General features: G+C 48.9%; 1 protein-coding gene across 4 annotated transcripts in view; it reads right to left on the reverse strand.

The window, feature by feature from the left end:
• Positions 1-24,445, reverse strand: part of LOC135056973 (oocyte zinc finger protein XlCOF22-like) — a 202,602-nt gene that overhangs the window by 22,263 nt on the left and 155,894 nt on the right. For 2 of the 4 annotated variants that reach the window (XM_063962785.1, XM_063962784.1), the window contains exon 1: positions 15,668-16,540. The exons of the other annotated variants lie outside the window; for them this stretch is intronic. In XM_063962785.1, coding sequence (XP_063818855.1) covers positions 15,668-16,478 — 811 coding nt within the window. In that variant the 5' untranslated portion in view covers positions 16,479-16,540. Of the gene's footprint in view, positions 1-15,667; positions 16,541-24,445 lie in introns of those variants that run through there. 4 annotated transcript variants of the gene reach the window in all.

The raw sequence follows: 24,445 nt of genomic DNA on the forward strand, positions 1-24,445 counted from the left end.
AAGCTCTTTAGGTCTGACCAAGGTAATTCCCCAAACATTGTCTGAACTGATGGTACCACCCAGCAAGGCTGCGTTCAAATCAGAGACAGGTCTCTTACCCTTGGGAGCTGAACTTTCTGGTAAAGTACTATTATTAGAAGAAGTAGTCAGAAAAGCACATCCAGCAGTCACAACAACGGGCTGAGACTCCTGTGCCGAGTTTACAGTATTTTGTGGACTCTCAGCAGACAAGACGGGTGACTTAGAGGAACCTGAACCAATTTCTTTGGAACCATATCTTTTAATAATTGCATCACTGAATGCTGGGGGATCCTGAAGAATGGGATCTTCAGCTTTCATTAGGCTGGTCGCCCACTCAAAAGGCTCTCCTCTAAAAGAATAAATAAGATAGAGCACAAGGTTCTCTGGAGTGATGCCCAGAAATGGTCTAGACAACATAATAATGTAATAGTGTTTGTAAAGCGCCAGAAATTGGGCTAAGTCCCCATCAAAGATTATGGATGTTGAGATATCAGAGTCAGGATCTGTTTCCTTCTCATCTGACTGACTGGAGTGCTTTGCTAGGACCTGGTCACTATTGACCTTACTCGAGGCTGAGACTCTCTGAACCCCACCCGGGGCTGAGACTTTCTGAACCCCACCCGGGGCAGTGACTTTCTGAACCCCACCTGAGGCAGTGACTTTCTGAACCCCACCCGGGGCAGTGACTTTCTGAACCCCACCCAGGGCAGTGACTTTCTGAACCCCACCCGGGGCAGTGACTTCCGGGAACCCCGCTGGGGCAGTGGCCTCCGGGAACCCCGCTGGGGCAGTGGCCTCCGGGAACCCCGCTGGGGCAGTGGCCTCCGGGAACCCCGCTGGGGCAGTGGCCTCCGGGAACCCCGCTGGGGCAGTAGCCTCCGGGAACCCCGCTGGGGCCAGCACCTCGGATTCTTTTACTGGGACCGGGTCGTTGGCCTCCCTGACTGGGATCGGGCCATCGGCCTCCCTCTCTGAGTCGATAATAATCGAAAGTTCTCCCGGGACTATGACTTCCGGGACTTTTGCTGAAGCAATAACGTTCAGATCCTCCACTAATGCTATGCTTCTTAAGTTCTTTCCTGGGGAAGCGACTTCTAGACCCTTCTTTGGGGCTGCGTCTCTCGAGACCCCACTTGGGGATATTACTTCAAAGATCCCTTCTGGGGTTTTGCTTCTCGAGTTCCCTTCAAGAACTATGGTTTTAGATACCCTTTCTGAGGTTGCGCTCCTCAAGTCCCTACCTGGGGTAACAGCTTCTGAGACCCCTTCTGGTATGGAAACCTGAGCTACAATATTTGATGTCCCTCTATAAGCTTGGGCATCGGGTACCGCTCCAGCACTCTGGGCATCGGGTACCGCTCCAGCACTCTGGGCATCGGGTACCGCTCCAGCACTCTGGGCATCGGGTACCGCTCCAGCACTCTGGGCATCGGGTACCGCTCCAGCACTCTGGGCATCGGGTACCGCTCCAGCACTCTGGGCATCGGGTACCGCTCCAGCACTCTGGGCATCGGGCACCACTCCAGGACCCTGGGCTACGGGCACCACTCCAGGACCCTGGGCTACGGGCACCACTCCAGGACCCTGGGCAACGGGCACCACTCCAGGACCCTGGGCTACGGGCACCACTCCAGGACCCTGGGCTACGGGCACCACTCCAGGACCCTGGGCTACGGGCACCACTCCAGGACCCTGGGCTACGGGCACCACTCCAGGACCCTGGGCTACAGGCACCACTCCAGGACCCTGGGCTACGGGCACCACTCCAGGACCCTGGGCTACGGGCACCACTCCAGGAACTTGCAACTCCGCTTCCACAGGAACCTCAAGAGAGGAGAGAGACATTCTCTTTTGATTCCTGAATCTATAATGGGGCTCCCTTGCCCAAGGACCCCAATTATAGGACAGAGAGCTTTTTTGTGTGGGTTGTGTGACAAGTACCTCTGCCACAGTAGAGACAGGAGTAGGTCTTGTATCATGACTCAACCTGGCCAGAGGGCAAGACTCGTCACCACACTTTGGCTTGCGCAACTCACAGGTCTGCAGATAATGGCCTAAACCCCCACAATATAGGCATAAGTTTAAGTTTCTGCGACGCAGACGCTCCTCTTCTGAGAGCCTGGGCCGCAGAAAACTTTTAAACTTTTTCTCTTCAATTAAACCAGAGGATTCTCTTGTCACCATACTGTGAACAAGAGTCTCTTTAGAGATAGATGTACTCTCAACGACTTCTGGCAAAATAAGCAAGATCTTAGTCAGAAGGTTTTGCAGTTGCTTTAGGGATTGCTGCAAAACTTCTAGTCGCTCTGGTCTCAAAGCACTGAATACAGAGTTCAGGGCTGCGAGAGATGCCTGCAGGGCTTGCATAGTAGACATAGGAGGATTTAAAACTAGACAAGACAAGACAAGGCAAGACAAGGCAAGGCAAGGCAAGACAAGGCAAGGCAAGACAAGGCAAGGCAAGACAAGGCAAGACTAAATTTTGCTAAACAAAACAAGACTTTTTTTTTTTTTTTTTTTAAACACCGGACTGGATTCTAAACACCGAACTGGATTCTAAACACTGGACTGGATTGGATTCTAAACACCGGACTGGATTGGATTCTAAACACCGGACTGGATTCTAAACACCGGACTGGATTCTAAACACCAAATTCTAGACAGGACTGGATTCTTGACACCGGATTGGATTCTGCACACTGAATTCTAGACAGGACTGGATTCTAGACTAGACACTGGACTGGGCCAAAAAAGAAAAAAAAAAGTTTTATTTCTTTTTTGTGGTATGGCTGATGATAATGTTATGATTCCCGTACTCCAGACCAGAGGAGATCGTATGGCTGAGGTCAGAGTACTGGGAAGATATGCTGGTTGTGGGAGCAGGAAAGCCTAGTAACCCCTGGCACCCTAACTCCGTTGTCTCGCCCGTGTTATCAGAAATCCCCTGCGAGACTATGGTTGCTTGAGCCCATGGCAGCCGCGTTCGAAGGGCGGATTATGTCTGCCCAACCCCGATGCCCCCTCAGGTCTTAATGGGAGACAAAGGGAAATCCGAGACAGGGTGATAACAAGGGGCCCTCTGACTAAGCAACCAGGCCAAGGGTTACAAGCTAACTAACTAAATCAAAAAGGTATGTGCGGACTAGCCGCCAGGGAAAAGGACAACCAAAGATCCACTGATCCGTTACTCCTATCCAGCACCGCTGGATACCAGAGTGGATCAGGGAGAGCGGAATCCTCCGCAAAAGCTCCAGGACACAAATATACTAAATAATAAACAGTAAGCGGACAAGCCGCAACACACGGCTGCGCCGTGACTCACGAACACCACAGGATGTTAAAGGTGCTCAGTCAGACTCCAGGAAAAGATGACAAATCGCTGAGTACAGGACCACTGAGGACAGGAACAACCGGCTTGAGCAGGACTGGATACTTTCTGCAACTGACATAGGCAAACAGGAAGCTGCCGACACCGACTTTCAGAACTGGAGGACAGGCAGAATCCACTGGAACTCAGGGTAGGACACGGGATCAGACACAGGGACTGACACAGGAATCCACACAGGGACTGACACAGGAATCCACACAGGGGCTGACAGGAACCAGCTCAAACTTAAAGCAGACTGCAAACCAAGGAATATCATCAGCATCTGCTAACTGCAGTGAGCCAGCATATATCAGAGAGGCCTAATTAATTATCTCTTGCAGCTGGCCTGCTGCACGACTAAGCTGACAAGATGCAATCAGCAGCCAGATGAGGCTGAACACATGGGAACAAGCTGCAATTGCACAGACTCACCAGCGGCAGCAGACAAGAGTAATCCAAAACAGAGCAATGGGAAATCCTGGCATGCAAGACAACTAAATAAACATAAAATAGGAATGAACCACTACCTGTGGTTCATAACACCGGTTCACCAAGATGGCACACTTCATTCCTCTCACCGGTCTTCCGTCAGCTTCCAAGTTGGCTCAAGTATTCATACAAGAGATCTTCCGACTCCACGGTCTTCCTGAAGAAATTATCTCAGATCGAGGAGTTCAATTCACAGCCAAATTCTGGCGAAGTTTATGTCAAGTCCTCCAAGTCAAGCTAAAGTTTTCCACGGCTTACCATCCTCAGACCAATGGTCAAACCAAGAGGGTGAATCAGGACTTGGAGGCCTTCCTCCGCATCTATGTGTCCTCCTCTCAAGATGACTGGGTTCAATTACTTCCCTGGGCCGAGTTCTGTCATAACAACCAGTATCATTCTTCATCTGCTTCAACACCATTCTTCACTAACTTTGGATTCCACCCTAAAGTCCCTGAGTTCCAACCGCTTCCAGCAACTTCTGTTCCCGCAGTGGATATCACCTTGCATCAGTTTGCCAATATCTGGAAGAGCGTACGATCAGCTCTGCTCAAGGCATCGTTCAGGTACAAGAAGTTTGCGGATAAGAAGCGTCGAGCAGTTCCTGCTCTCAAGGTGGGTGATCGGGTATGGTTATCCACGAAGAATTTGAGGTTAAGAGTTCCCAGTATGAAGTTTGCACCTCGCTATATCGGTCCTTTCAAGATTGAACAAGTCATCAATCCTGTTGCTTACAGACTCCAGTTGCCTCCCTTCTTAAAAATACCCAGGACATTCCATGTTTCCCTGTTGAAACCGCTGATCTTGAATCGGTTTCATTCCTCACTTCCTCCAACTCCGAAAGTCCAAACTCAACGAGGCGTTGAGTATGAAGTGGCCAAGATCCTGGACTCACGTCACCGTTACGGTCAACTACAATATCTTATTGACTGGAAGGGTTATGGTCCTGAGGAACGGTCGTGGACCAATGCTTCTGATGTCCATGCTCCTGCCTTGGTCCGGAGATTCCATTCCAAGTTTCCTCAAAAGCCAAAGAAGTGTCCTGGGGCCACTCCTAAAGGGGGGGGTGCTGTCACGATCCGGGTATCTGGACGCCATTTCTTACCCATCAGATGCCTCCTAAGGCTGGCTCAGCGCTCCAGGACCGGATCCCATCTGTTATCCTGATGTGTACATTCCTGTATCCTCTCCTGTCTCTCTGAGACGCTGTCACAGTAACGCCATATTACATCTGGCATGGCGTCTCCCGCGGCCTCCGCCGCCGTCCCTGAGCTTCTGCATGCAGAGTGTCAGAGTGGCGATTACGTCAGCCGCGGCCTCCGCTGTGTCCGCGTGGTTGGATGTGCACTTGTCAGCCTGGCGTCTCCTGTCTCCAGTGGCCGGCGCCGCCATTACTGTTTTCATTACCACATGGATTACAAACCAAACTTCCCTCCAAGTGTCTGCATGGGCGCAGCCATCTTGGATTCTGTCAGCTGATCATTTCCTCCAATCTGTTGTCAGTATTGTTAATCTGCATAATTGCCTAGCCAATCCCTTCCTTGCTGCAGGTATAAATACACTGTGCCTGAGCAAGGAAGGCGTCAGTGCTTTGGTTGTCAAACCTAGTTCCTGTTTGTCTCTCTCCTGTGATTGTCTTCCAGGTTCCAGCTCCTGTCTCAAGACTTCCACCATAGAGACCTGCACCAGCATTCCACCTGCGGTGTAGCCTGACTCTCCAATCCATTGTGGATTCATCTGTTTCCAGCTACAACATTACCTGCTTCCAGCTCAGCTTTCAGCAGAGTACAGCTTCCCTTAAAGGGCCGGTGTCCTTTCTACACTTTACCACTCTCCACCGGTATTATTATTTCTCCGCTCTCAAGTTCTACATTTCAGTTCATATTTCATCGCTCCCAAGTTCATTTATTATTTAACTGGTTCCAGCCAGTATCCACTCCGTGCTAACAACAGTCTGGTTCCAGCCAGTATCCACAGCAGCTGTTTTACCTTCAGCAACCCAGCTTTTCCTAGGAACACCAGCTGGCACAATCCTGGGTTATCTCCATTGCTACAGTCGGGCCTGGTAAGGACTTTCCATCTAGAAGATCATAAGAACTATCTCACACTACCAGTGCCCTGTGGCTCCTGCCATCCTGTAGTACCCAGGAACTGTATTTATTATTTGCTGACTTTTACGTTTTCTTTTACTGCTGCTGTGTTGCGGAGTTGTCATAATAAACATCATTGACTTTTATCCAAGTTGTCGTGGTCACGCCTTCGGGCAGTTATTATTCATGTTACTTACATGTCCAGGGGTCTGATACAACCTCCCAGGTTCCGGTACATCTCAGCCCCTACAACTGAGGCTGCCTCCCGTCAGCTCAGGCCCTCAGTTGTGACAGCCGAGACACCCCGGGCAGCCACCAAGGACGAGCCCACCTTCCTAGTGGAATGGGCCTTAACTAATTTCGGTAACGGCAGGCCTGCCATGGAATGAGCCTGCTGAATCGTTTGACATATCCAGCGGGCGATGGTCTGCTTGGAAGCAGGACACCCAATCTTAGTGGGAGCATAGAGGACAAACAGAGACTCTGTTTTCCTAAGTGGAGCCGTTCTGGCGACATACATTTTAAAAGCTCTGACCACATCCAGAGCCTTTTCCTCAGCCAAAGCACCAGTAGCCACTGGTACCACAATAGGCTGATTTATATGAAAGGAAGAAACCACCTTTGGCAGAAATTGTCTAGTCCTCAATTCTGCTCTATCTTCATGAAAAATCAAATAAGGGCTCTTGTGAGACAAGGCCGCCAACTTAGACATCCGCCTTGCGGATGCTAAAGCTAACAATATGGCAACCTTCCACGTGAGGAATTTCAACTCCACTTTACGTAAAGGTTCAAACCAATGTGATTTAAGGAATGCTAAAACCACATTAAGGTCCCAAGGTGCCACAGGGGGCACAAAGGGAGGTTGGATGTGCACCTCAGGAAGTGAGGCCAATTGTTCCTGAAAGAAAATTGACAACGCAGAAATCTGCACCTTTATGGAGCCTAATTTAAGGCCCACATCCACTCCATTCTGTAGAAAATGGAGAAAACGTCCAAGGTCAAATTTCTCCACTGGAGCTTTCTTGGACTCGCACCAGGAAATATATTTCCTCCAGATTTGGTGATAGTGTTTCGACGTCACACCCTTCCTAGCAAGGATAAGGGTAGGGATGACTTCATTGGGAATACCCTTTTGGGGTAAAATCTGGCGTTCAACCGCCATGCCATCAAACGTAGCCGCTGTAAGTCTTGATAGACGAACGGCCCCTGTCATAGCAGGTCCTCGCGAAGAGGAAGAGGCCAGGGATCTTCTATCAGTAATGTCTGAAGATCTGGGTACCAAATTCTCCCTGGCCAGTCTGGAACTACAAGGAGCGCTGGAACCTTTGTTCTTCTCAAAATTCTCAGAACCCTTGGAATGAGAGGAAGCGGAGGGAATATGTATACCGACTGAAACACCCAATGTGTCGTCAGTGCGTCCACTGCTGCCACCTGAGGGTCCCTGGACCTGGAACAATACTTCATAATTTTCTTGTTGATGTGAGAAGCCATCATGTCTATATGGGGAACCCCCCAGAGACTTGTCACCAGTGTGAAGACATCCTGGTGGAGACTCCACTCTCCTGGATTTTGGTCGTGTCTGCTGATGAAGTCTGCTTCCCAGTTGTCCACTCCTGGAATGAACATTGCTGACAGAGCGCTTACATGCTTCTCCGCCCAGCGAAGAATCTTTATGGATTCCGCCATTGCTGCTCTGCTTTTTGTGCCGCCTTGGCGGTTTGTGTATGCTACTGCCGTGACATTGTCCGACTGGATCAGGATTGTCAGGTTTAGAAGAAGATGATCTGCTTGTAGAAGGCCGTTGTAAATGGCTCTCAGTTCCAGAACGTTTATGTGAAGATGAGTTTCTGGACCTGACCATCTTCCTTGGAAGGTCACCCCCTGAGTGACAGCCCCCCAACCTCGGAGACTTGCATCCGTGGTCACTAGGATCCAGTCCTGGATCCCGAACCTGCGTCCCGCTAAGAGGTGAGAGCTGTGGAGCCACCACAGGAGTGAGATTCTGGTGTTGGGAGATAGAACTATTCTCCTGTGCATATGAAGGTGGGACCCCGACCACTTGTCCAACAGGTCCCACTGAAACACCCTGGCATGGAACCTTCCGAACTGGAGGGCCTCGTATGCTGCAATCACTTTCCCCAGCAATCGAATGCATTGATGAATGGAGACTGTTTTTGGTTTCAGTATGAGTTTTACCAAACTCTGAAGTTCCAGAGCCTTCTCCAAAGGGAGAAACACTCTCTGCTGGACCGTGTCCAGAATCATGCCCAAAAACGCCAACCGTGTTGTCGGGATTAACTGTGACTTCAGCAAGTTTAAAAGCCAGCCGTGTCATTGCAGAATAGACAGGGACAGTGCAATGTCCTGTATCAATTTGTCCTTGGACCTCGCCTTTATCAGGAGATCGTCCAAGTACGGGATAACTGTAACTCCTTGCTTGCGGAGGAGAACCATCATTTCCACCATTACCTTGGTGAAAATCCTCGGAGCCGTGGACAGGCCAAAGGGCAACGTTTGAAATTGGTAGTGAGTATTCTGAACAGCAAATCTCAGGTAACTTTGATGAGGGGGATAGATGGGGACAGAAAGGTATGCATCCTTTATGTGTAATGAGACCATGAACTCCCCCTCCTCTAGACTGGAGATCACTGCTCTGAGGGACTCCATTTTGAATTTGAATTTCCTTAGGAAGAAATTGAGAGATTTCAGGTTGAGGATCGGTCTCACCGAACCGTCCGGTTTTGGTACTACAAACAGGCTGGAATAAAAGCCCTCCCCTTGCTGTTCCAGGGGAACCGGTACTACAACCTGATTTTGATATAACTTTTGTATCGCCCCACAGACCAGATCCCTGTCTGGGTGCGAGGCTGGTAAGGTTGATTTGAAAAAACGTCGAGGGGGGGCGTCTTGAAACTCCAGTTTGTACCCTTGGGACACAATTTTTAACACCCAAGGGTCTAGGTCTGAGTGAACCCAAACCTGACTGAACAGCTTCAGACGTGCCCCCACCGGAGTGGTCTCCTGTACAGTAGACCCGGTGTCATGCTGTGGATTTTGCAGAAGCCGGTGAGGACTTCTGCTCCTGGGAACCCGAGGAGGCGGGTGCCCTCTTCCCTCTTCCTCTGTGGGAAAGAAAAGAATTTCCTCTGCCTTTTTTATATTTGTTGGGCCGAAAGGACTGCATGTTATAATGGTGTGGTTTCTTTTGTTGCGCAGGAACAAAAGGTAACTATGTCGACTTACCCGCGGTAGCTGCCGACACTAAATCAGTAAGACCGTCACCAAAGAGTTCGCCACCTTTAAAGGGGAGAGACTCCATATTTTTCTCGGAATCTGCGTCAGCATTCCACTGGTGAGTCCAGAGCGCTCGCCTAGCTGCAGTTGACATAGCATTTGCCTTAGCACCCAGCAGGGTAGCGTCTCTAGCAGCCTCTTTCAAGTACGCAGCTGCATCTCTGATATAACCCAGCGTCATATGGATAGTATCCTTATCAAGAGTATCCAAACCCGAAGACAACCCGTCTGCCCACTTTTCAATAACGCTACTCACCCACGGAGACGCAGAGGTCTGAGTTGCGTCCCCGTGGTAGCAAAAATAGCTTTCAAAGTAGCCTCCTGCTTACGGTCAGCCGGCTCCTTAAGGGTCGTTGACTGAGCCGCAGGGAGGGCCACCTGTTTAGACAAGCGCGTCAGGGCTTTGTGAACCGTGGGGGGTGTCTCCCATTTTTCCCTATCAGCAGCGGGAAAAGGGTACGCCACAGGAATTCTTTTAGGGATCAAGAATTTCTTATCAGGGGTATTCCATATGCCCTCACATAGAGAATTCAGTTCAAAACAGAGGGGAAACGTTACCGAGCGTTTCTTCTCCCCATAAATGAGGACCCTGGTTTCAGGTGTAAAAGGGTCCTCATTAATGTGCAAAACATCTTTAACTGCCACAATCATATACTGAACACTCTTTGCCAATTTAGGATCTAACCTAGAATCTGCATAGTCGACATCGGTTTCAGAGTCCGTGTCGGTGTCAGCTAACTGGTCAATATTACATTTGAGAGAACCCATAGGGTCCTGGTGCAATATGGCATCCTCCATAGATCACTGCCATACCTGGATCTTAGATTCAGACTGAGAAAATTGTTGACTTAAAAGTATGACATTTGCCTTCTAAGCATTCAACGTAGAAATCCAGTCAGCAGTCGGCTGTGCCGACAAAGGGACCCCCAACACGGGAGGTGTCCCCAATAAGTTATCCCCTGGTGAGGAGAACTCTGCCTCAGACATGTCGTCCTCTAGAAAGACATCCCACAAACACAAAGCCTGTCAGGAACACAAAGGGAGATAGCCAGCTCACACTCCAGCGCCAAATTGTGCAGGTCTGACAACACCCTGAAGTGTCACAGAGCTGCAGCGCTATATTATATTATAATAATAATAACTGTGCCCCCCCCCCGTTTTGCAATAAATTCCCTGGTACTTGCTGCTTTGAGGAAGGACCAGCGGTGATGCTTGGAGGAGGAAATGGCGCCAAGTGAGCTGTGGGGACGAAGCTCCGCCCCCTGTAATGGCGCGCTTCGGTCCCGCTATTTCATTAATTATTTATCCTGGTGGGGGTTATATACAGTATATCTATACATGCCAGCCTTATTTGGAGGTCCAAATTGCTCCCCAGGGCGCCCCCCCCAGCGCCCTGCACCCAGTGGTGTGTACTGTCCGGGAGCCTGGTGTGCACTGAGCAAATCACGCTGCACGGTACCTCTATGCTGTCTTTGTTGAAGAGAAGATGTCTTTTCCTCACATACTCACCTGTCTTCTGACTTCTGGCTAGAAGAGGGGGGACGGCAGGCTGTGGGAGGGAGCATCCAGGAGCGCCCGGCGTTCTTCTCCCCTCAGGAGCTGAAGGCATCCTGTCAGCAGCAGGAGAGCCCTGAAACTCAATAGAAGTGGGTCTAGACTGCTCTCCCCTCTTGCCCACGAAGCAGGGAGTCTGTAGCCAGCAGATCTCCCCAAAATAAAAAACCTAATATTAAGTCTTTTCAGAGAAACTCTAAGAGCTCCCCCGAGTGCCTGTGTACTCTCCGGGCACATTTCTAAAACTGAGTCTGGGGAGGGATATAGAGGGAGGAGCCAGGCCACACCCCTTTGTCTTAAGTCTTAAAGTGCCCATTTTTCCTGCGGATCCGTCTATATCCCTTGGTTCTTTTGGTGTCCCCAACATCCTCAAGGACGTAATAGAAACATCTCTGCCATCACCTTGGTGAACACCCTCTGTGCCGTGGAGAGACCAAATGGCAGGGACTGGAACTGGAAGTGACAGTCCTGCAGTGCAAACCATAGATAAGCCTGAGGGGCGGACAGATTGGAATATGAAGGTACGTATCCTTGATATCCAGAGACACTAGGAATTCCCCCTCCTCCAGACCTGAGATCACCGCTCTCAGAGACTCCATCTTGAATTGATCACCCGTAAGTACTGGTTCAATGACTTGAGGTTCAAAAATGGCCTTACTGAACCGTCCGGTTTCGGTACTACAAACAGGTTGGAATAATATCCCTTGTTTTGCAGATGAGGTGGAACTGGAACAATGACCTGAGTCTGTACCAATTTCTGAATGGCGTCCTGTAAGGTTATACTTGCTTCCTGAGAAACTGGTAAGCCTGATTTGAAGAATCTGTAAGGTGGGAGCTCCTGAAACTCCAGTCTGTAGCCCTGGGAGATAAATCCTATGACCCAGGGATCCTGGCATGATGTCGTCCAGATGTGACTGAAAAATTTATGTCTGGCTCCCACCTGCTGGTCTTCCAGGCATCGCGGTCCACCGTCATGCTGACGGCTTTGAGGAAGCAGAACTTGAGTTCTGTTCCTGTGAACCTGCAGTTGCTGGTTTTCGTGGTTTACCTCTAGCGCCTCTGGTGGCTATAGAAGAACCTCTGGTTTTCCCTTAAACTTGGCTGTTCGAAAGGACTGCAAATTGGAAGCTGAGTAGGCCTTCCTGACTGGGGAGCTGTGGAAGGAAGATATGTGGGCTTATCCGCAGCAGCTTTGGAGATCCATTTATCCAGTTCATCTCCAAATAAGGCCTCACCTGTAAATGGTAGGCCTTCCATGCCTTTCCTGGAATCCGCATCAGCAGACCACTGGCGTAGCGGACACTGCCATAGCAGTGGTGCATGCATTAAGCAAACCTATTTCTTTTATGGCTTCCACCATAAAGTTCGCAGAGTCCTGTATATGTTGCAAGAGTAAAACAACCTCCCCCCTAGATAAGGAATCTAACCCCTCAATTAGGTTACCTGACCATTTAGCAATGGCTTTTGTGATCCAAGCACATGCTATAGTGCAGGGGTGGCCAACCAGTAAGAGACAAAAAGCCAAAAAATCTAGTTAGGTACATCAAAGGTACGCCGAAGGCGCACGTGCAAACATGAGGTGTGGCCTTGTGCCTGCTAGACCACGCCCCTGGTATAAAATACATTGAAAAGGCCAGATCCAATATAAAATACATTAAAAAAACCACTTCCACATAAAATAATTGAAAAGGTCAGATTCACAAAATACACTTCAGCTCCCCCATGTATCACTCCAGCCAGCTCCCCCATGTTACTCCTGCTACCATCCTCCTATGTCACTCCAACCAGCTCCCCATGAGTCACTCCTACAAGCACCCTCCTGTGTTACGCCAGCCAGCTCTCACATGGGTCACTCCAGGCCACCCTCATGTGTCACTACAGCTACCACAACTCATGCCATTGCTGCAGCCCCAAATGTGTCCTCTGTTTGCCGGTGGGTGTCTTACCTCATGTATCTGGCTCCCTCAGTTCTCAGTGCCCGTAGTGCTGCTGCGTGTCTGGCTGGAGTGCAGCAGTTTCCGGATCCGTTGTGATCATGTGATTTTGAGTGTTGGGAGCCACATCTGAATAAAGAAAGAGCCGCATGTGGCTGAAGAGCCACTGGTTGGCCACCGCTGCTATAGTGGGTCTCTGGGCCACCCAAGCAGCTGTGTACAAGGATTTGAGTGTGGTCTCAATTCTATGATCAGCCGTGTCTTTTAGGGAGGCTGCCCCAGGAACAGGAAACATTATTTTACGTAACAGCCTAGATACTGATGCATCCACTATCGGTGGATTTTCCCATTTTTTCCTATCCTCAGGAGGAAAAGCAAAGGATGAGAGTAACCTCTTAGGGATTTGAAATTTACTATCATGGTTAACCCACGTTTCTTCAAACAGGGTATTCAGCTCCATTGACGCAGGAAAAGTGACGGAGGATTTCTTTTTAACATTAAAATAAGATTCCTCACACTTCTCTGTCACATTATCAGGAATTTGCAGAACGTCTCTGATAGCTTCTATAAGAGCCTCTATTCCCTGTGACAGAGCAGCATCCCCGCCTCTGAGTCCGCCTCACCCTCCTCCATGTCTGACCCATCATCATCAGAGTCAGACTGCAAGTTATGGGCCAGTGTACGTTTTTGCAGACAAATTGTAGTGGTCTGAGATGCTGGTTTGGGGACTGAGGGGGTCATTCCGAGTTGGTCACTCGCTAGCAGATTTTCACTGCCGTGCGGGTCGTTAGTACACTAATAATCGCTCCCCCTTGTTATGACCCCCTGGTATCGCTGAGGTAATCTGGAGTCTCTCCGGAGTAGCTGCGTGTCCCTGTCTAGTCAGCGTCTGTGTCCAATGCAGAAAGAAAATGGCGCCGGTGAGTTGCTGGATCCACTCATAGTGAAGCCCCGCCCCCGAAATGGCGAGCTGTCTTCCCGCTTTTTTTATATACTGGCTGAGGTAATTTAGTGCTTAAAATGGAGTCAGAGTCGTTTTAAGTCTGTGTTTGCCAGTGTAGGTCCTGTGTACAGTTTACTGAGACTCAGTTCGCTCCCTCATAAGCTGTGCATCTGCACTGTGTACTGAGTTTGGAGACGCAGTGTGCCCCGGTTAGAAACCATGGGTCTTCATACCCTCATGCCGCCATAATGGCCGGCGACCCGCTAACCAGGACGCTGGATTAGTACTCCCCACTGTTCACTCTTCTGGCTCTGTTAGGGGTGGCAGCGTGCTGCGAGAATGTACACTCGCCGTGGTGGGACTTGCAAATATTTCCCTCAGAAGCCAGTGTCCTATCAGCGGGGATTGGGACCATTAATCCTTCAAGAGGTTGGGCCATTATCCCGCTAAGTCCTATGAAGCAGGCAGCCTGGTGCCACCTAGTCCTGCCTGAAAATAACAGATAAAATAAATGCAGAAAACTCTTCAGGAGCTTCCATAAGCGTGACCGGCTCCTCCGTGCACATTTTCTAAACAGAGTCCGTTAGGCAGGGCATAGAGGGAGGAGCCAGCGCACACTATCAAATAAAGTGCCCATGGCTCCAAGTGGACCCGTCTATACTCCACGGTACTAAATGGTTCCCAGTATCCTCTAGGACATAAGACAAATACAGTTTGTGTGAAGTGTGTATTGTGATGTGTAGGATACATCATGCTGAAAATCAGTCACTCCACTAACACTACTCGAGGAAGATAATGGGTAATGGCCCTCATTCCGAGTTGTTCGCTCGCAAGCTGCTTTTAGCAGCTTTGCACACGCTAAGCCGCCGCCTACTGGGAGTGAATCTTCGCTTATCAAAATTGCGACCGACGGATTCGCTATATTGCGATTAGACCTCTCTTAGCAGTTTCTGAGTAGCTCCAGACTTACTCGGCATCTGCGATCAGTTACTTGTCGTTCCTGGTTTGACGTCACAAACACACCCAGCGTTCGCCCAGACACTCCCCCATTTCTCCAGCCACTCCCGCGTTTTCCCAGAAACGGTAGCGTTTTTTGCACACACCCATAAAACGGTCAGTTTTCGCCCAGAAACACCCACTTCCTGTCAATCACACTCCGATCACCAGAACGAAGAAAAAACCGTGAGTAAAATACCTAACTGCAGAGCAAATTTACTTGGCGCAGTCGCAGTGCGGACATTGCGCATGCGCAGTTAGCGGAAAATCGCAGCGATGCAAAGAAAAATACAGAGCGAACAACTCGGAATGACCACCCATGTCACATGGGGTCTCATCACACTGACCAGTTATTTGATCATTATAGTGACGCCTCCAGTACTGATGTATGAGATACACCAGAGAGTGTGGGGAGGAGACTGGTCAGATCTCTGGGCTGGTAACACACAGTGACATGATGCGAGGAGGGAGCAGGAGTATAATAGGGGCTGATGGCTCCTGATGTATGAGATACACCAGAGAGTGTGGGGAGGAGACTGGTCAGATCTCTGGGCTGGTAACACAGTGACATGATGTGAGGGGGAGAGCAGGAGTATAATAGGGGCTGATGGTTGCTGATGTATGAGATACACCAGAGAGTGTGGAGAGGAGACTGGTCAGATCTCTGGGCTGGTAACACACAGTGACATGATGTGAGGGGGAGAGCAGGAGTATAATAGGGGCTGATTGCTCCTGATGTATGAGATACACCAGAGAGTGTTGGGAGGAGACTGGTCAGATCTCTAGGCTGGTAACACACAGTGACATGATGTGAGGGGGAGAGCAGGAGTATAATAGGGGCTGATGACTCCTGGCTACCTCACTGGGCAGATACATTTCCCTCATTAGTCTGTACTGATAGAGGACAGTGTAGGATAAGAGATTGCTGTAGTGACTGAGTAAGGATAATATGTGACTTCTGTAATTAGTGTTTATTACTCACCTGTGCCGATATCTGTAGGGATTTCCTCCTCCTTACACTGCTGATCACCCCTCACATACGTCTCTTCTTCTCCCTCTGTATCTTCTGCCTTCATATCAGTCACATACGTCTCTTCTTCTCCCTCTATATCTTCTGCCTTCATATCAGTCACATACGTCTCTTCTTCTCCCTCTTTATCTTCTGCCTTAATATCAGTCACATACGTCTCTTCTCCCTCTGTATCTTCTGCCTTCATATCAGTCACATATGTCACTTCTTCTCCCTCTATATCTTCTGCCTTCATATCAGTCACATACGTCTCTTCTTCTCCCTCTATATTTTCTGCCTTCATATCAGTCACATACGTCTCTTCTTCTCCCTCTATATCTTCTGCCTTCATATCAGTCACATACGTCTCTTCTTCTCCCTCTGTATCTTCTGCCTTCATATCAGTCACATACGTCTCTTCTTCTCCCTCTATATCTTCTGCCTTCATATCAGTCACATACGTCTCTTCTTCTCCCTCTGTATCTTCTGCCTTCATATCAGTCACATACGTCTCTTCTTCTCCCTCTGTATCTTCTGCCTTCATATCAGTCACATACGTCTCTTCTTCTCCCTCTATATCTTCTGCCTTCATATCAGTCACATACGTCTCTTCTTCTCCCTCTGTATCTTCTGCCTTCATATCAGTCACATACGTCTCTTCTTCTCCCTCTATATCTTCTGCCTTCATATCAGTCACATATGTCTCTTCTTCTCCCTCTGTATCTTCTGCCTTCATATCAGTCACATACGTCTCTTCTTCTCCCTCTGTATCTTCTGCCTTCATATCAGTCACATACGTTTCTTCTTCTCCCTCTATATCTTCTGGCTTCTTATCAGTCAGCTGTTCCCCCTAAATAGATCAGAGAATATAAAGTGCAATGCCTGATGCAATTACTTGAGAGGAAACAGTATAATATCAGTGTATGAGACACACACAGCTGCTCTGCATATTATATAACTTTGCATCTGGACAAACCTTGTGATTGCATGCAGGGTAAATACAGGCTGCTTTTACATGAAGCCCAACAAGTACTGGGCAGTTCTATTCTTACAAAGTAATTGAGATTTGACATTGGACACGCTCCTCCCAGATCTGCCCCCTGCACTGCAGCACGGTGTCACCTACTTGCTCTAATTTGCTTCACTCCCACCTCAGTATCAGCCCAGTGACAGTCACTTTGGTATATTGGGAGACCCTAAATCCCACCTACCTGATCCTACCTTGGGGTCCTGTGATTCTCCCCAGAGATCTATGGATACATTCCTGATGTTTCTAATATGCTCCATGATGCGTATCCTTAATTGCCTGCTTGTCATTCCTATGTATTTTTTCCCACAATACACTACTCCATCTGATTTACAGTTGATATAGGCATGTATCTTTCTTTGTTTTCCATAGCGGTCTTTAATCTTCTTTGTCCGTTGAATATACTGGCAGGTGTTGTATACTCCAGAAGGAAAGCACCTCGTGATGTTTTTGTCTTTATGATGTTTTCCATCTCGCAGGAAATGGCCGGGTACTAAAGTATCTTTTATGCTTGGTGACTTTCTCCAACTTGTGTGCACCTTTTCTCCCAAGGTTACTTTTATATCTGCATCCATGATTACCACATGGCAATGTTTCTGTAAGATGTAAGACCCTAGGGTGCAATCTTGCTTCATCATAGTCGACACTGGAGTCAGAGTCCGTGTCCGTATCCGTGTCTACTATTTGTGACAAGGGACGTTTCTGAGACCCGAAAGGGCCCTGTGAGTCTGTCCAATCCGTGGATTGACCCCCTGTTGTCTCCCTGGACTCTGCTTTGTCCAGTCTCTTATGTAAGGATGCTACACTTGCATTTAACATATGCCACATATCCAACCATTCTTGAGTCGGCACCACCGACGGGGACTCACCACTCATCTGCTCCACCTCCTCCTTGGACGAGCCTTCCGCTTCAAACATGCCGACACACACGTACCGACACCCCTCACACACCGGGATATAACTATAAGGGGACAAATCCCCAATCAGGCCCTTTGGAGAGACAGAAGGAGAGTATGCCAGCACACACCCAGCGCCAAACTGACACTGGAATAAACCCAGATAGCGCTTTTATGTTATAATAATGATTTCCCCACTCACTGCACCAATAATTGTGCCCCCCTCCTCTTGTTCAGCCCTCTGAGCCGTGTTCAGCAGGGGAGAGTCCAGAGAGCCAGCGTTTCTGCAGCTTCTGTGAAGAAAATGGCGCCTGTTAGTGCTGAGGGATCAAGCTCCGCCCCCTCCAGCGGCGGGCTTCGGTCCCGCTCTGATTTGTAAAAAATGGCGGGGATTTATCTATTTACTGCCTCCGCAGCCTAATATACTGTAATATGAGGTTAATGCTGCCCAGGGTGCTCCTCCCCCAGCGCCCTGCACCCGTAGTGCCGCCTGTGTGTGGGAGCATGGTGCGCTGTGCCGCGCGGTACCTCTGCAATGCCGTCAGCCGAAGTGAAGTCTTCTTTTCTTCTTCTACTCACCTGTCTTCTGACTTCTGGCTCTGAAAGGGGGTGACGGCAGGCTGTGGGAGCGAGCATCCGAGCGTACCCGGCGATCATCTCCCCTCAGGTGCGGAGCTTCCTGTCAGCAGAAGCAGAGCCCTGGAACTCACAGAAGTGGGTCACGCTTCTCTCCCCTAAGTCCCACGAAGCAGGGAGGCTGTTGCCAGCAGCCTCCCTGAAAATAAAAAACCTAACATAAGTCTTTTTCCAGAGAGCTCAGGAGAGCTCCCCAGATACGTGACCAGTCTCCCTGGGCACATTTCTAAACTGAGAACTGGAGGCGGGGCATAGAGGGAGGAGCCAGTTCACACCATTTGAAAGGCTTAAAGTGCCCCATGGTTCTATTGATGACCCCAGCATCCTCTAGGACGAAAGAGTAATATAGTCACATATACAATGCAGTAACTATGACAAACCGTAAACCTGCACTGGACTAGCAATACTAAGTAAATACAGAGAACAGCTATGTATAAAAGTAGATATAACAATGCACAGTAAAAACTGGATGTATATCACAGGGTACTTGTACTAAATAACCCTGAAGTAAGCCCTTGTTCTTAACTAACACTGTCCCAACGACATGTAGAATACTTAAGTGGCCTGTAGAAGCACAGCGCTGATGATGCAGGCAGCTTTACAGAGGAGGCATCGCCCAGCAGTCCCAAGAACAGCGCAGATGTGTGTAATGGCGCCCAAACGCTGACAGAGAGTGAGGGAGGCAGAAAGATGCAGCTCCAGGGCGGGAACATTTACTCTAAATGGCGCCCAGGTGCTGGGGGAGGGGCAACAGGTCAGAGCCTTCTCCCCTTGCTGGACTTCGTCACTAGGTACTGTGGGCCTTAATAAACGGGTACCTGAGGTAACCCAACCTGTGCCCCTGCCCTGGTGGTCTAGTAGGGTCCCTGTACCAACACAATATCAATGCCAGCGCGCACGGCCGGCCTCCTAATAGCCGCTGCGGATCGCGATTTTGGCGGGTCCCTAGTAGGTGCGTCCATGCAATCCTGGAGAGCTTCGGCCAGTGTGGGTGCGCCCTGGGTGAAGCACCGGAGTTTCCGCTGTAAGTACCCGACAACCAGGGAACGCGGGAGTATACAGCGCTGCTGGGGGAGGTGATGGAGCTGCAGCAGGAGATGTCTGAATGATATCTAGCACTCAGAGTGCCTCTGATGCGGCCCTTGAAGTCTTCAATTTCTTCTTAAAAAGCTCTTCTGAGGGCTGCAGGAGCAGCCCCTACCTGTTAGTGTCCTGCTAGCTGCAGGGCACCCACTTACAAACTGAGCTCCTGTGCATGGAGGCGGGGTTGTATAGGAGGCGGCGCTGTGCATCTTGGGAACAGTCAAAGATTTTAGCCTGTTGGTGCCTCGACTCAAGATCCAACTCTACACCCCAATGTTATTACTTGTGGAATACCAGTGTACTCCGCTGCAGAAAATAATATTAATAAAAACAGGACACTACAGGCTGCTCCCCCTATATAATAACAGGACACCACAGGCCGCTGCCCCTATATAATAGTAATAGGACACCACAGGCTGCTCCCCCTGTATAACAACAACAACAACAACAACAACAACAACAGAACACCACAGGCTGCTCCCCTGTATAATAATAATAATAATAATAACAACAACAACAACAACAACAGGACACCACAGGCTGCTTCCCCTGTATAATAATAATAACAACAACAACAACAACAACAACAACAGGACACCACTGGCTGCTCCCCCTGTATAATAATAATAATAACAACAACAAGACACCACAGCCTGCTCCCCCTGTATAATAATAACAACAACAACAACAACAACAACAACAACAACAGGACACCACAGGCTGCTCCCCCTGTATAATAATAATAATAACAGGACACAACTGGCTGCTCCCCCTGTATAATAATAATAACAACAACAACAACAACAACAACAACAACAACAACAACAGGACACCACTCCCCTGTATAATAATAATAACAACAACAACAACAACAACAACAACAACAACAACACACCACAGGCTGCTCCCCCTGTATAATAATAATAATAGCAACAACAACAGGACACCACAGGCTGCTCCCCCTGTATAATAATAATAATAACAACAGGACACCACAGGCCGCTCCTCCTGTATAATAATAATAATAATAATAATAATAAGAGAACACCACAGGCCACTGCCCCTGTATAATAATAATAACAACAGGACACCACTGGCTGCTCGCCCTGTATAACAATAATTACATGACACCACAGGCTGCTACCCTTGTATAACAATAATAACAGGACACCAGAGGCTGCTCCTCTTGTATAATAATAATAACAGGACACCACAGACTGTTCACCCTGTATAGTAAGACGCCATTACCTGATGTTGACGGAGACTGGCCGGGTAGATGCTAGAACCAAGAGGCCTAAGGGACCTGAAAAAACTCACTACCTGTGTGTGGAACGCACGGGCCGACAGTTGGAATGCACAGGCCGGAAGTAAGGTGGAATGCACATACAGTGGAACGCACTGGCCGGAAATAGGGCGTGATTGGCACAGGCTGCTTCCTGGTGACTGGCCCCTCCCGTCCAACAACCCGGCCACACCGCCCTCTGTAATTTGAATAGACATAGATGTCCTCAGTGGAGGAGGCCGGCGGCCATTTTCTTGTAGACCAATTCGGCAGCAGCAATAATTTCACGGGCCGTGTAGTGACGTCAGGAGCGGCGCCCATTTTCCCCTGGTCTGAGCTCCTCCTTCTATCATTCCCATAAGGCAGCAGGAGCAGAGAGCAGCCATTGCTGTGTTTGGCAGCAGGTAATATTATTATTATTCTATAGGCTGAGCAGCTCTGGTGTCAGGTTGTTGTATTACAGGGGGAGCAGCCTCTGTTGCCTTGTTATAGTGCAGCTGGAGCAGTCTGTGGTGCAGCATTATGGGCTGTGTAGCAGGGGTGAGGATATAGGGCAGCACATCCCTCTGTGATTATATATGTATGTATGAATGGGTGCTATGTGTGTAATATATGTGTAAAGGGAGGAGAATGATGGGATGATGGGGTCCACATTAGTACAAGGGTCCCTCGACCTGGAACAATATCTCTGAAGCTTCTTGTTGAGGCGAGACGCCATCATGTCTATATATAGGAATTCCCCAAAGACTTGTCACTTCTGTGAAGACCTCTTGATGAAGACTCTACTCTCCCGGATGGAGATCGTGTCTGCTGAGGAAGTCTGCTTCCCAGTTGTCCACTCATGGAATGAAGATTGCTGACAGAGCGCTTGTATGTCTTTCCGCCCAGCTGAGAAATTTTGTGGCCTCAGCCATTGTTGCCCTGCACTTTGTTCCGCCCTGGCGGTTTATGTGCGCAACTGCTGTTATGTTGTCCGACTGTATTAGGACAGGCAGATTGCGAAGAAGACGTTCCGCTTGAAGAAGGCCATTGTAAATAGCCCTTAACTCTAGAACGTTTAAGTGTAAACAAACTTCTTGGCTTCACCATTTTCCCTGGAAGGTTTCCCCCTGTGTGACTGCTCCCCAGCCTCGGAGACTCGCATCTGTGGTTACTAGGATTCAGTCCTGGATCCCAAACCTGCGTCCCTCTATGAGGTGAGAGCTGTGCAGCCACCACAGGAGTGAGATTCTGGTCTTGGAGGACAGGATTATTTTCCGGTGCATGTTTAGATGGGATCCGGACCACTTGTCCAATAGGTCCCACTGAAACACTCTGGTATGGAATCTGCCAAATTGAATGGACTCGTAGGCCGCCACCATCTTCCCGAGCAATCGAATGCATTGATGGATTGATACTCTCGCTGGTTTCAGAATTTGTTTGTCCAAACTCTGAATTTCCAGAGCCTTCTCTTCTGGAATAAAAACTCTCTATAATTCCGTGTCCAGAATCATTCCCAAAAACGACAGCCGTTTCGTCGGATTTAACTGTGACTTCGGCAAGTTCAGGAGCCAACCATGTTGCTGCAGAACTGTCAGGGAGAGCGCAATGTCCTGCTCCAGCTTGCCTTTGGATTTCGCCTTTATCAGGAGATCGTCCAAGTAAGGGATAATTGTGACTCCTTGTTTACGAAGGAGAACCATCATTTCTGCCATTACCTTGGTGAAAATCCTCGGAGCCGTGGACAGACCAAACGGCAACGAAATTGGTAATGACAATCCTGAATAGCAAACCTCAGGTAAGCCTGATGCGGAGGATATATGGGGATGTGTAAGCAGGCATCCTTTATGTCGACCGACACCATGAAATCCCCTTCCTCCAGACTGGAGATTACTGCTCGGAGAGATTCCATCTTGAATTTGAATTTTCTTAGGTAAAGATTGAGGGACTTTAGGTTCAGAGTTGGTCTGACCGAGCCGTCCGGTTTCGGGACCACAAACAGGCTGGAATAAAAGCCTTCTCCCTGTTGTGACGGGGGAACCCTGATAATGACTTGATTTAGACACAACTTTTGTATTGCATCGCATACAACCTTCCAGTGCGGAAGAGAAGCTGGTAAGGCCGATTTGAAAAATCGGTGAGGGGGAACGTCTTGAAACTCCAGTTTGTACCCATGGGTCTAGGGCCGAACGAGCCCAGAATTGACTGAAGAGCTTGAGACGTGCCCCCACCGGTGCAGACTCCCGCAGAGGAGCCCCAGCGTCATGCGGTGAATTTGGCAGAAGCCGGGGAGGACTTCTGCTCCTGTGAACCTGCCACGGCCGGAGATCTTTTACCTTTTCCTCTTCCCCTATTAGTAAGGAAGGAATAACCTCGGCCTTTTTTGTATGTATTCGTCTGAAAGGACTGCATCTGAAAGTGGTGAGCTTTCTTTTGTTGTGGAGGAACATAAGGGAAAAATGACGACTTACCCACGGTAGCCATAGATACCAGATCAGTGAGACCTTCCCCAAACAAGACAATACCTTTATATGGGAGACACTCCATAGCTTTCTTAGAGTCAGCATCAGCATTCCATTGATGCATCCACAATGCCCTCCTAGCTGAAATCGCCATGGCATTGGCTTTTGATCCCAAAATGCCAATTTTTCTCACCGCCTCCTTTAGTTAGGCTGCAGCGTCCTTGATATAACCCAGAGTTAACAGGATGCTATCCCTATCTAGGGTATCTATATCAGATGACAAGTTCTCTGCCCACTTTTCGATAGCACTACTCACCCACGCAGATGCGATGGTTGGTCTGAGCAGTGTACCTGTGGTGACGTAAATGGATTTTAACGTATTTTCCTGTCTACGATCCGCAGGATCCTTAAGGGCTGCCGTGTCAGGAGACGGTAAAGCCACCTTTTTAGAAAACCGTGATAGAGCCTTGTCCACAATGGGGGATGACTCCCACTTTTCTCTATCCCCAGAGGGGAATGGATACACCACCTGAATCCTTTTGGGAATCAGAAACTTTTTGTCTGGATTTTCCCACATTTTTTCAAACAGAGTATTCAGTTCATGAGAGGGAGTGAACATTACCTCAGGTTTCTTTCCCTTAAACATACAGACCCTAGTATCAAGAATCGCAGGGTCTTCAGTGATATGTAACATGTCTTTTATCGCCACAATCATGAACTGAATGTTCTTTGTCAATTTTGGGTCTAATCTGGCATCACTATAGTCGACACTGGAGTCAGTGTCCGTCGTGTCGGTATCTGTGTCTGCCAACTGAGCAAACAAACGTTTATGTGACCCCGAGGAGGTCTGAACCTGTGATAACATATCCTCCACAGATTTTTTCCATGCCTGGTTCTGATAATCAGATCTATCTAATCCCTTATTAATAATTGCCACATTAGCATTCAAGGCATTCAACACGTTTACAAAATTAGGAGTCGGCGGTGCCGACAGGGTCACTCCCACAGCCGTTCCTGTCCCTAACACAGTCTCCTCCTGGAAAGAGCACTCCGCCTCAGACATGCCGACACACGCATACCGACACTCACACTGGGCAAAAAAGGGGACAGACCCATAGTAAAGCCTGTCAGAGAAACACAGAGGGAGTTTGCCAGCTCACAACCCAGCGCTCAATCCCGGTTCTGAAACGTTAATATAAAGCTTCAGACCTGTAGCGCTTTTATAATACTTATATTTGCACCAAATTAACTGTGCCCCCCCCCTGTTTTGCACCCTGTTATTTGTACAGCAGTGTTGAGGAAGGACCAGCGTCTCTGCAGCTCAGTGAAGAGAAATTGGCGCTGAGGAGAGTTGTGAGGGCTAAGCCCCGCCACCTGAATGGCGCG

The sequence above is a fragment of the Pseudophryne corroboree genome, chromosome 3 (genome assembly GCF_028390025.1).
Source record: "Pseudophryne corroboree isolate aPseCor3 chromosome 3, aPseCor3.hap2, whole genome shotgun sequence".
NCBI classification, from domain to species: domain Eukaryota; kingdom Metazoa; phylum Chordata; class Amphibia; order Anura; family Myobatrachidae; genus Pseudophryne; species Pseudophryne corroboree.